The sequence below is a fragment of the Heterocephalus glaber genome, unplaced genomic scaffold (genome assembly GCF_053883595.1).
Source record: "Heterocephalus glaber isolate CG9 unplaced genomic scaffold, H.glaber_assembly_v1.0 deba00001463, whole genome shotgun sequence".
Lineage (NCBI taxonomy): Eukaryota > Metazoa > Chordata > Mammalia > Rodentia > Bathyergidae > Heterocephalus > Heterocephalus glaber.
The window spans coordinates 14,135,131-14,148,158 of record NW_028258310.1 but is presented as its reverse complement, the minus strand read 5'-3'; the positions used below and the strand labels follow the sequence as shown (position 1 = coordinate 14,148,158).

Sequence of the window (13,028 nt, the reverse complement as noted above, 5' to 3'; positions counted from 1 at the left end):
CAAAAACAGTAATAATAATAATAATAATAATAATAATAATAATAATAATAAAAGCATCGCACAAACCATTTCTCTTAAAGGCCCAAAGATGGGGAAAAAAATTTATTAAGTCTAAGAATCAAAGATTACCTGGTATAGTTATGATTACATGCAGAATTTGATGGTTAAAAATAAAATCTATGTAGGTTCTTAAAGTAATAATATCTTAGACCTTGGCAAATTTCCAGTTTCCATGCGTTTTTTTATTTAAGAGCAAATGCTGATTTTTTTTTTTGGTACTGGGGATCGAACTCGGGACCTTGTGCTTGTGAGGCAGGCGCTGGAACCACTGAGCTAAATTCCCGGCCCTCCATGCGTTTAATGAACCAGGTAGATAATTGTATCGCCGATATCTGCCTGTAGCCCATTTTCAGTGAGATGAATTTTCTTGCTCATGAGATCCACGTGGAAAACAGCATGCTCAGAAATGGGAGTCTTCTCAGTGTGTTCTTTTCCCAGGACAGGTATTCGCCGAGGCCCCAACAGTGGATCATCAAATCTCATCAGTTTCACTTTGGAAAGGTCTATAGCAGAAAAGATTATCAATGTAAGCATATAATTATAGTCAGAGACTCAAACCCATGAATGAGTCTGACAGTTCAAATTCAAACACACTGGTTATTATATATAGGCAAAAATTACTTCATCAGATAAATAGGACCCAATCTCAGGTGCAAAGTCAAAATCTTAATAAATCTTCATCCCTGTTCAGCTTTTTATCCAATTCAAAGATTGTCAGAAGCCGGGCATAATGGCACTCATCTGTAATAACAGCACTTGGGACGCTGAGGCAGTAGTATCACCACGAGTTTGAGGCCATCCTGGGCTACATAGTGAGTTCAAGGCCAGTCTGAACTACATAGCAAGACCTTGTCTCAAAAAACCAAAACAAGAAACAAAAAAACATTATCAGAGTTCTGTATGAAACATCTCCTGGAATGATAAATCGAGACAGAGAAAGAATTAATTTTTTTGAGCACTAACCTATTGATCTACTTACTACATAATCTATAAAGTACTTTTTATATGCTTCAAGTAAACATTCTTGAGAATATCAAAAAGTCCAAAACTTACTTCTTTCTTGCATTTCTTGAAATACATTGAACTTACAAGAATGAAGCTTTTCTTGGAGATACATTTGGAGAAATAATTACTACTGTAAGAAATCCTATTACTCATTTCTTATTTTGCTCAAAAGATGAAAGTGTATATATTAACAAGTTGATGAGAGAGAAGAGGAAGGGCAGAGGGATAGGGTATAGCTTTTTAAATTTTGAGCTTTGAACCCCAGTGCTACCCTACTTGATATTTTCCTGATCTGTTTTTGTTTTAGGCAAAAAAAAAAAAAAAGCACTTGTCCCATGAAAAAATTTATGATCCAACAGTCCTGTCAACAACTGAGCCCAGAAGAAATTTTCTTTAGCAATTCTGAGACTTCCCAATATCAAATGGCTTTCTTTTGTATAGTGGAAAAAACACTACACATGGCTACAAATGCTGGTTCTGGGCTTATATCTCACTCTAAGTATAGAATGGCTAGTTATACTTAACCTGATCCAAGAAATAGAAGATATTTTCTGAATTACTTCCATCCCTTTCTAAAACAGATCCCTGGGTGGTCCATGAGCTATACTTCCTCATGCTGCCTTGAGAGTCTGAAGCTTAGCGCAAGAGGGATAAGAGATAAAAGGAGACATTAATGCACCCAGCAGTGATACCGGGAGGACAAGTTATTTAGGCATTCTGTTCTCTTTGGGAAACAAAGACTGAAGGACCACAAGTTTAGAGAACAGATCTTGGGGCTTATAGAGCAATTATCTTCAGCTACCATGAAAGCAAACCCTCCCTGACAGTGTTTGGAGAGTCTGCAGAGACCGTACAATCTATTCCCAGACACTGCACAAGCCCCAAAAATTAAAATAGGAAAGGAGCAGGCACAGTCTTCATGACAGACATGATCTAATTTTAGGGAAGAATACAATTCATTTCAACAGCTACTGCAATTCAATTTGTATCAGTGGTACCAAATACTTTGCTACAGAAGCAGTGATAAGTCCTGCCAGCAGATTTTACATATAAGACTCCACCCAAACCCCAAAAAAAGTCTTCCTAAGCAATTCCAATTCAAACTTATTTCAAATAAACTTAATACTTGATCAGGCTTCTAAGTGACAAAACACATTTGCTTTGATGTTTCACCACGTGGTTCATTACTGCCAATATATTCTTGGAGCTTTCTTAGTGGTTTTACTATCTTTTCTCATCTCAGCCTTCTCTTATCACTGAAAATGTTGAAATTTAAGTCTACAGTACACAAGATTTAAGGCACTTAGAGAAAAGATGAGAGTGATTGAAAGTCCCTAGAGATTGATAATGTGAAATGGAGCCCTTCACCTCCAAGTTACTAGTTCATATGTGGCATGGGTTGTGAGTGATTTAAAGTCATTATCATCAAATAGTTGCTCAGTGGCCTTTGTAGAGTGAAATGATATTTTAGTCTAGTTCCTCCTGGACCTAGATCATAATCACCTTCAATTCAATTGGCACTAATTGGATGACTTGCTAGCTACTGCAGCAGACAAAGAACTATGTTATTGAATTTAACTCCTTTTCCATCTCATATACTCAATATACTCAGCCCCTTAGATATCAAAGCACCCTGAGGGCTTTTGGAAGAGGATCAAGGTTAGGTCTCTTCTGTAGGTTCTTAGAGGAATACCAATTTCAAACTCCACCTAATGTTTATATCAATTTTCTAAAATTTACAGCAGGTACTAACATCAAACTTAAAATACTATATGATAATATTATTCACTAGTATACAAAAAAAAAAAGGAACCGAAGCTTGAGTTCGATCCCTAGTACCAAAAAAAAAAAAGGAACTAGTATAACAAAGGAGATAAGAATTGTGGGGGTGGGGATTTAGCTCAGTGGTTCCAGAGCCTACCTCACAAGCACAAGGTCCCGACTTTGATCCCCGCTATGAAAAATAAAATTTTAAAAATTTAAAAAAAATTTTTTTTTAAAGTTTATCTTTAAAAAAAAAAAAAAAAAAGAATTGTGCCAGGGGCTACATGAGAAAAGACAAGAGCCAGAAAATACATGTCAGTATAATTCTGAAGAACCTACTCAGTGCTCTATCTAAGTATGTTCACATACTTCCTATTACAAAATCTTCTCTGATTGAAAATATGCAATATAAATAAGGTAAGCCACAAAATGACTTCCTATGTATTCATATTTCCCACTTTTCAAGTTCTGCTTCTTGTGGCCTGTAAGTTTCAAGGATGGAGCTAGCATTCTATGGTATCCAGTTTACCTAGGGAACATAATAAATGTCTATAACAACATGAATGAATCTTGAAGACATTTTGCTAAGTGAAACAGACTTAACACAAAAGGATAAATACTGCTGGGTGTGGTGGCACGTGCCTATAGTAACAGCTACTCAGAAGGCTGAGGGAGGACTGCTCGTGTCCAAGAGGTCACAGTCACCCTGGCAAGGGACACCTCATCTCTTAAAACTATTAAGGAAAAACAAATACAAAAATACATCTAATCTAAAGAAAAAAGTCTAAATACTATATGATTGCATCAGTCATACTTACAGAGGCAGAAAGTGAAGGAGTGGCCACCAAGGCCTGGGGGAAGCAGAATGGGGAGTTATGGTTTAACTGGTATAAGGTTTCACTTTGGAAGATGAAAAAGTTCTGGAGATGGACAGTGGTGATAGGTGTACAACAGTGTGAATATGTTCAATACCACTGAGCTGTATACTTAAAAATGACTAAAATGGTAAGTTTTATATTATGAGTATTATACCATAATTAAAAAGTATGCCTAGACACAGGAAAAAACTTTATGAACAAATCCTCAGTAGCACGAGAACTAGCACAAAGAATCAACAACTGGGATCTCATCTTATTAAAAAGCTTCTGCCCTACAAGACAAACCACCAAGAGAGCTAAGAGACAACCTACAATGAGGGAAAAAATTTTTACCAGCTGTTCCTCAGACAAAGGTCTACTATCTAGATTATATAAAGATGGGGCTGGGGATTTAGCTCAGTGGTTCCTCCGCCTGCCTCGCAAGTTCAAGGACCTGAGTTCGATCCCTGGTACCAAAAAAAAAAAAAAATAGATTATATAAAGAACTAAAAAAAAATCAGACCCCCCAAATATAAAGACCCAATTGAAAAATGGGCATCTGAAATGAACAGTCATTTCTCAAAGAAGTAAAAGCAGCAAATAAATATATGAAAAAATGTTCAACATCACTGGGCATTTGACAGATGCAGATGAAAACAACACTGAGATTCCACCTCACCCCAGAAAGAATGGCTGCTATCATGAAGTCAACCAATAACAAATGCTGGCGGGGTTATGGGGAGAAAGGAACCCTTTTTCATTGGTGGTGGGAGTGTAGACTGGTGCAACCACTGTGGAAATCAATATGGAGATACCTCAAACAACCAGGATTAGAAGTCCCATTTGACCCAGCTATTCCTCTGCTGAGTAGCTTCCCAAAAGAATTAAAAGAATCATACCACAGTGACATATGCTCACCCATGTTTACAGCGGCTGAGTTTGTAATAGCTAAAAATTGGTAACAGCCCAAGTGCCCATCAACAGGAGACTGGATAAAGAAGATGTGTTTTTTTTTTATAAAATGGAGTACTACTCAGCCATAAAGAACAAGAAACTAGAGACATTTATAGCTAAGTGGATACACATTGAGGCTATACTCTTAAGTGAAATAAATAGGACACACGTGTAAATACCAAATAGTTTCTCTGGTGTGAAAAACTAAAAGTGTAAATAAGGATCAAAATGTATAACTGATATTGTGAAATAGGAAGAAAAGGTCTAAAGGAGGGGAAATGGGAGGGGTAGGGGAAAGGAAAGAAAGGAAAATAAAAAATATGAGAAAAGGAAAAAAATTAGAAACAAAGTCTTTGTAAACAGGGAAGGGTGGAGGGGGTGAAGGGAGGGCAAGGGAATGGGGAAAAAAATAAGAACCAAGATACATCATGTAAAGATACAAGATCCCAATGATGAACGTAACTGTATTGTATACCTAAAATTTACCAATAAACTTAATGGGGGACAGAAAAAATATGCCTAGAGGACCAAGAGACGAAGGGAGGGTAAAAGGATGTAAAAGGAATTAAGATGTGTTATATACATGTACCAACTCCCCAGAGAGATGTCCACAGAAAGGAAATGAATAACTGCAGAAGAATGCAAAATATATGGTAGAATAGATTCAACTCTTCTATTTTAATAGGCTATTACTACCTTGAATAGAGACCTATAATTTAGGTCACTGTCTGAGATTTATAAATCTTTTATACTGATGGAAAATGGACCAATCTACTTCTGATTGCTATGAAAATAGAACAGAGGGCTAGGATTATAGCCAAGCAGTAGAGCAATCACCTACATGTGCAAGCCCCTGGATTTGATCCTCAGCATCACCAAAACAAAATAAGAAAAGAGAGGCTATGAAAAATAGAGAATGTCAACATTAATTTGTCTTCATAATAAGAGGAAAAATAATACAAAGATACACTAACTCCCTTCACACTCTACTCAGCCTAGGACCTAGCTGAGGGATGAAAAAAAGAACTCATAAATCATTATACCGAATCTAATCACAGAAGATACATATTTGATCAGAAATTGAGATTATTTACATATTTTACCAGGAGGAACACTGCTTAGAAGAAAAAAATTTGAGTTTTGGAGTCAAATAGACCCAAGTTTGAATTCCAGCTCCAAGATTTACTAGCTAAATGAATTCTGCAAGTTACTTAGTTTTTCTGAGCCTCTGTTTCATTATCTGTACAAGGAGAAGAATTATACCTTCTATGTTATAGGCTGTAAAAAGATTAAGTGGCTAATATATGGCAACACTCAGGAACTTTTATTCGGTTTCTCCTTCTTTCCCAGGAATAGACCCAGCTGAACAAGTTTGTTTAGAATATTAAAGATACATGTTCCACAGTTCTGAATCACCTTTGAAAAACAGAAAATACTTGTTACAGTTTTAGAACTAGAAGGAGTCTTGGAAAAATATCTAATCCAGCATCGGGAATTTAGCTCAGTGGTGCCTATGCCTACCTCCAAGCACAAGGTCCCAAATTCGATCCCCAGTACCAAAAAAATCTAATCCAATGCTGTCATATTACTGAAAGAGAAGTCATTTTAGAGCTTAAGTGACATAGCAAAGTCACCAAGCTACCTAGACGAGTCCCAAAAATACCGGTTTCCTGATTCTGGGCCCAATATTCTTTCCACAGTCTTACACAGCTGTTCCTAAGCAAGACAGTTACATTTCTTTCTCCCCTCTGCTTAGAATTCATCAAATCCATAAGCTACTGCCAAATGTAAGTTTTAGGAAACTATTTACCTTTTATTCCTCGCTCCGCTTTCATTAAACGCCTGATTATAGAATCACAGTTATCCCCTTGCCTGATTTCAATTTTGGTTGAGAAGTGACCACTGGATGGCTGGGGATTTACTAGAGAAACTGGCACACCAGGCTAGGAAGATGAAGAGTAAAGCATTGTTATAGAAAATTAAAGCTGACTACTGCCAAGGGATGGAATAATCTCTGCTACATTTTTAATATCCAGTGAAAGCCAGAGCTAATCTGCTATTCTAAAATCATGAGCAAGACATATTCAAATATGAAAGAAATGCCATCAAGCTAATGCTTATAACTAGATGCCTAGATAAAAACGACTGCAACTCCATTTATCAATAATTACAGACAATAACAATAATTAATTTTCTCCTCCATAACTACCACCATTTCTCTATCACAACTCCTCCACTTAACATGAAATTCTCAGATCTAAGCCTACCTTCCACATTATAGAAAGTACTTTTTGCCAAATGCTGCCAATCTGACTGGATTCTTTGAGGCTAAATAGAATCTCTAAAACCTCCAAAACCATTTAATCTTGCTGCATCAGTCCATTTTACACCAAAAACCAAACAGCCTTGAATAACAAAGACTCATCTGAAGTTTGAAAGTTCCTTTTCACTGCTTAAGTTTTACAATTCAATTCCTACTGTATTTTTTAAATAAAAAGTTCTGAAAATCACATTTTTTACAAAAACTTACTTAATATCTGATACCATCGATAAGAGTAAAGTAAGGAGAAGTTGAATCTTGCAACAAACAGAGAATACGATACCTTAAGTCCATCCCATCCCATTTTTAACCATAGCCTGGAACAAAACATTCATTTAATTTCTCTGTATTTCCTTCCATCTTTTGAACGATGGATTTAGTTGTAATGATCTCTAAGGTCTTCTCTAGCTCAAAAATGCACTGATTTAGTAAGATTTCTTCAACTTACTTCCGTTCTAAAAACATTAAGTGGTTTCCCAGGACAACAGTCTTCCCTGACTTTATCTTCTGCTTCAGAGGCAAACTTGACTTCTATGTGTTCTAGCTAAATAGAGGGGAAAAAATGGAAGTCATTAGTGTCGCTTAATAAGATTGAAATTAATCACCACCTCATTTCATCAAGAGCCAAACTAGGCTCTCCACTTAACATGAAATGGTCTGTGCAATCTTATTATTTTCCATATAAACACTGAATGAAATCTGTAATCAGTTATTTAACACTCATCTTAGATGTCTCACAGTATTGTTATTTAGTCACATTTATCATTTTCTATAATGAAATCTATGTCTGCCACATAAGAGAAAAAGTAAATCAGCATAAAAGGCTTCCACTTAGAAAATCAGAAGTTTCAGAGATTTATCATTTGAGAAGGCTTCTATTTAAATAAATGGAAGAAAAGCTCAGAAATGTAGCATACTGCATAGCCCCAAATAAAAGATAACCCTAAATATAAGGTGTATCCCCACTTGTTCAAATGAAACAATCCAAGAAGAGTTTTCTGGCTTATATGAAAATATATGACCATTTAGATACATACATATATATATGTATATATATATTTATTTTAAAGATAACTACTAATATTTAACTTCAGTATTAACTCATTTTCAAAAAATGCTCAGGGGCTGGGGGCAGAGCTCAATGGTACAGCACATGCTTAGCTAACACAAGGTCCCAGGTCAACTCTCAGGATCAAAGAATTACTAATCAAATAAATGCTCACATAGAAATAATTTTCTTCTTTCTCTGTATTTTATGAAACAATTTTATTCAAACTCTAAACTTGCTGTTTTAAATTTTAAGTATCTTTATTTTAATTACCAGAATCATTTCTTTTTTGAGTCCTCTAACAGTTTTCTAGAGCAAATTACTTTTCCTTCTCCCTACATTGTCTGACAGAAAGCATTCTTAGACTCTACACCAAAGTTGTGATTGATGATACATCATGAACCACAGATTATAACTAATTCAATTCTGTGAATCAGAGGTTTGAAAGGGAAGAAGAGGGCAAGAAACTCACAGGTTCTGTAATATGAAAGATTCTGTGGGGCGGGGGATCTAGCTCAGTGGTTTCGTCACCTGCTACGCAAGTGCAAGAACCCGGGTTCAATCCCCAGTACCCAAAAAAAAAAAAAAAAATTGGGGGGATATTTAAATATAACACCTCTCTTGACAATTTAGAGAGAATACCTAGATAGTACAGTTTTTTTATGTATAGAATAACTGATAAATGAAATAAGATGACAGATTATTTTTTTCTTTCTGTAATTTTTATACCCACTTATTCTTTTTCATTTCAAAAATATTTTTGACTGATGCATTTGGCAACAGTACTAAGTATACAAGATGAAGTTTATAAAAAGGCTTATTATAAAAGAACTGGCATATGGCTTACTACAGCTGAACAGTAATTACAATCCCTGGTCTTCTTACCTCAAGGGAATTAGTCAGGTAGACTGTATTTTCCATAAGCACTGCCTGTTCATCAAATTCCAACTGCAAATCCAGAACACGTGGCCCCATCTTTTCCACATTTTCCTAATAGTCAAAATAGTTTTGAAATACAAAATCATATTAAAAATATGTTGAAGAGCCAAGGATTTAGCTCAGTGGCAGCACAACTGCTTCCGCAAGCACAAGGTCCTGAGTTCAATCCCCAGTACCAAAAAAAAAATGTTGAAAAGAGCCAGTACAAAGTGACCCACATCGTAATCCCAGCTATTCTGGAGGCTAAGACAAGATGATCGAAGGTTTAAGGACAGCCTGGGCGGTTCAGCAAGACTGTCCCAGAATAAGAAATAGAAAGGGTTTGGGATATAGCTCTATGGTAGAATGCCCTTGGGTTCAATCCCTAGTACTACAAATAATATGTAGAAAAGAATATATTTCCTCCAAACCAACCATTCTTCTCTCAATTGAAAAAATTTTTAAATTTCAATAGTTAAAAGAAGGGCCTTGGATTCATTTCCCTTATTTAAGGTTGCTTGTTAATGAAATTACTAGCTCAGAATAATTATCATTTAAAGTAAGATTAATGGCAGCACTGAAAAGACTGGAAGGCACAAGGTAAATATGGTTTATCATTCTTTTTTTTTTTCTTTGGTACCGGGGATTGATCTCAGAACCTCGTGCTTGCAAGGCAGGCGCATTGCCACTGAGCTAAATCCCCGGCCCTGGTTTATCATTCTTTATTTAAACTGTCTTCATATACAAACCCAAAGGATTTACTTTGACAAAGAATCAAATGTTAAGAAAATATCCTGTCAGGTAAATTTTTTAAAGTACTTTTAAAATTTTCCAAGATACCAAATGAATAATTTCCAAAGATACCCAGGGTAGCAATGGGAGTCTGAAGATACCCGACACAGCCTGCCCTGGCCAGGGTCCAGATACAGCCCCTCTTTGACACCCGCAAGCTGGCTGTCCTTCAACCTCTTAACCCAGAAACCAGAGGCACTGCAAGGCCTACAGTATGCTTCAAAGGCTTGCTCTGCCACCCCACAGGAATCCTGATGCCTGTCTCTGCCACTTCTCGCTGCAAGCCTGTCCCCCCACCTGTACTCTGGACCTTACCTCTTGCTTACAAAGCAAATCCAGACCAGGTCCAGCCTTGAGGAACCATCCCCAGGCCTAAACCCCTTCCATGTTTATCATTTCTTGGGTACCCTTCCTCATCCAGAGTGCCAAATAGCATTTCCTTGTATCTTATCAGTACTCTTTTATCAGTTAGTGATTTTTTTATATTAAGCTTCTCCTGGTTAAACTGTGAGTTCAGCCAGATATAGTGTGGTACATGTCTGTAATCCCACCACTCTGGGAGGCTGAGGCAGGAGGATCTCAAGGTCAAGCACAGCCTGGGGAACTTAGCAAGACTTTGTCTCAAAATGAAAAATAAAAAGGCCGGGGATGCAGCTCTGTGTGAAGGACCTGGGTTCAATCCCCAGTATCAGGAAAACAAGAAACAGTCATACTACACAGTTACTCAGATGATCTTACAGCATACAAAAAATAATTTCTTATTCTTTATTTTCCTGAACATTAAATATTTGCTACTCAAAATGTAATATTAGCAATACAAGTTCATAAACACAGATCTATAGTCTAGAACACACTGCACTCATATGAAAGTAATTATCTACTGCTTACTTTTGTTTGCCATCTGCTATGGATTAATATCCTTTATCTCAAGAGTGAGTTAGTTATTATAGAAGTGAGCTCCTGATAAAAAGATGGATTCGACTGATTTCTCTCTCTCTGTATCCCAAGTGCTCCCCCACTTGCCTTTCTACCATGTTTCGACAGCAAAAGAGCCCTCATGAGACGCTGGTGCCATGCTTTTGACTTCCCTGCCTCTAGAATCAAAAACCAAATAAACTTCCATCATTTATAAATTACTCAGACTTAGGCTGGGTATGTAGCTCAGAGGCAGACCGCCTGCCTAGGCCCTGGGTTCAATGCCCAGAACCATGAAAAGAAAAAAAATAATAATTACCCAGTCAGTAGTAGTCCATTATAGCAGCAGAAAATGGACTAAGACACCATCTAAATTGTTTCTCAACCCATGAAAAGGACTTAAAAAGCCATTTTCTTATTCTCAGACTAATCATTTTCAAAGTTTAAAAACAAGTAAATTCCCTGGAAAATTACAAAAATTATTAAAAATATATATTACCACTCAACAATCTGACAGGGGTTCTTCAAATTTAAATGAAATCCTAAAGAAGCCAACTCTTGTACAACGAAGAACTATCTAGGGCCAAAATATCAACAGAGCCATTGTTGAGAAACCCTGGCCTAAGCTCTATAAACAACATTTATCCTGTTAAGTAAGCTAAGCCTATCCAAATGTAGAATCTTGGTTCCAGTGATCTTTAATGTAAGCCAAAATACTATGCTTCCTCCCCAAATTGAAGAGAATGTAGAACATGAAAAGCATAATTAAACAAAGCAATTCTAAATCCATTTTTCTACCACAATACATATTTTCACATATTCATCAATTCCATGTGTAAACCCAAAATCTCATTTCTTACAACCACTGACTGAAAGATGTTGTTTTAGCAGATTTCTAGGGGTTGACCATACCCAAGGCTTTTCCCCTTCTCTCTACTGTCCTATCTAACCATTACTTGTGTGATCACAGCTGAACAAAACCCACTGCTTACCTTAACCATAGCAACAAATGGCATCACTTTCTTCATATATTTCTTCAATTCTGGCATATTACCTAGTTCACTAGCAATGACTTTGTTATCAGGCAGTCTTCCACTGTTGGCCTAAAAATAGGCAAGGGGAAAGAAATGTGGAGAAAAATATTTTAAAGATAACCCAGGATTGCAGATGTACCTTTAGGAAGTCAGTCACACACAGAACAGTGACCTATACCAGACTGTGGTACAGCCTCTAGCGTCACAGGGAGTGAAAGGTGAATGAACAATGGAACAACATAAAAGGGAATCCTCCATCTCTCTAAATTTAGAAGATAAGCGCTTTTTAGATTAAAGGAGAAAAATGAGAGCATTGCACTAAATATTTACGTTTTCCTTATAATAAAAGTCTCTGGGACTGTAACATCAGATACATCTGCTAAGAAACTGACAACCATAAAGATCTTATCTTCAGACTTCTATAAGCATTTCATTAATCACTCTGAAAAGGAAAACCATATAACTATTATACAAGATTTATACAGTATCTATTTTTGAATGCTCTTCTTTATAAATTGTCACTGCAGATATGAAAAAGGATCTCTAGTTATCACTAATTAAAAACATCAACATTTTTATTTACTCAAAAATAAAAGCCTATATCATGTCTCACTGATGTGCATACAGTCCTAAATGTGCTGACTGAATTTAAATTCTTCTACAAACATCAATGGGCCCTTCAGTAAAGTAAGAAATAAAGCAACTGGACTTTTCAGAGTTTGGGTGACTTTATTTTCTCCTACTTATAAAAACCAAAGGTTGATAATTAATCTCAATGAAAACAATGTATAATAAGATTTCGAATAATCTCTTTTCAATTTCAACCTTTTCTAAAGTTCATAGGAAAAAAATACTTCCTCCCCTTGTCAATGTGCTCATTTGAAACACGTGAAAAAAAGGAATATGAAAAACATTCCTTTTCCTTATGTCACCAAAAAGGTGCCATCTTCAACACTCTTCTTGATTATACACCAACATTCTTTTAGTTCTTTTGGATGAAAACAAAAATTTACAAAGAAATAGGTAATGCCAAAAGATGATGTTGTTTTGAAACAATATAATATCTAGTCAAAGAATACTCAGCAAAAATACAACTTCTAAAAAGAAATGTGATGGGACACTACATATTATGTTTGATTCTTTTACTACTTCTTTGAAACTAGTGTTTGAATATGTAATCCACTGAGGCACTTTCATTTATCTACCTATGGAAGTAGCTTTTACCATTTATTTATCAAAATTCAAAATCTGAGCTGGATATGGTGGTGCATGCCTGTAATCCCAGTACTCGGGAGGCTGAGGTACAAGGAGGCTAACCTTACACTGTGAGTTCAAGGCCAGCCTGAACTACATAATGAGAC

At 36.2% G+C, this 13,028-nt stretch overlaps 1 protein-coding gene across 4 annotated transcripts in view; it reads right to left on the bottom strand.

The window, feature by feature from the left end:
* Positions 1-220: 220 nt before the first annotated feature.
* Lars1 (leucyl-tRNA synthetase 1) overlaps positions 221-13,028 on the bottom strand; it is a 64,063-nt gene continuing 51,255 nt past the window's right edge. For 2 of the 4 annotated variants that reach the window (XM_021266161.2, XM_004854345.3), the window contains 5 exons: positions 11,626-11,736; positions 8,894-8,998; positions 7,409-7,504; positions 6,451-6,583; positions 221-563 (listed from right to left, as the gene is read on the bottom strand). In XM_021266161.2, the coding sequence (XP_021121820.1) occupies positions 358-563; positions 6,451-6,583; positions 7,409-7,504; positions 8,894-8,998; positions 11,626-11,736 (651 nt within the window). In that variant the 3' untranslated portion in view covers positions 221-357. The remainder of the gene's footprint in view (positions 564-6,450; positions 6,584-7,408; positions 7,505-8,893; positions 8,999-11,625; positions 11,737-13,028) is intronic. The other 2 variants (XM_087180630.1, XM_021266162.2) reach the window with 2 other exon arrangements.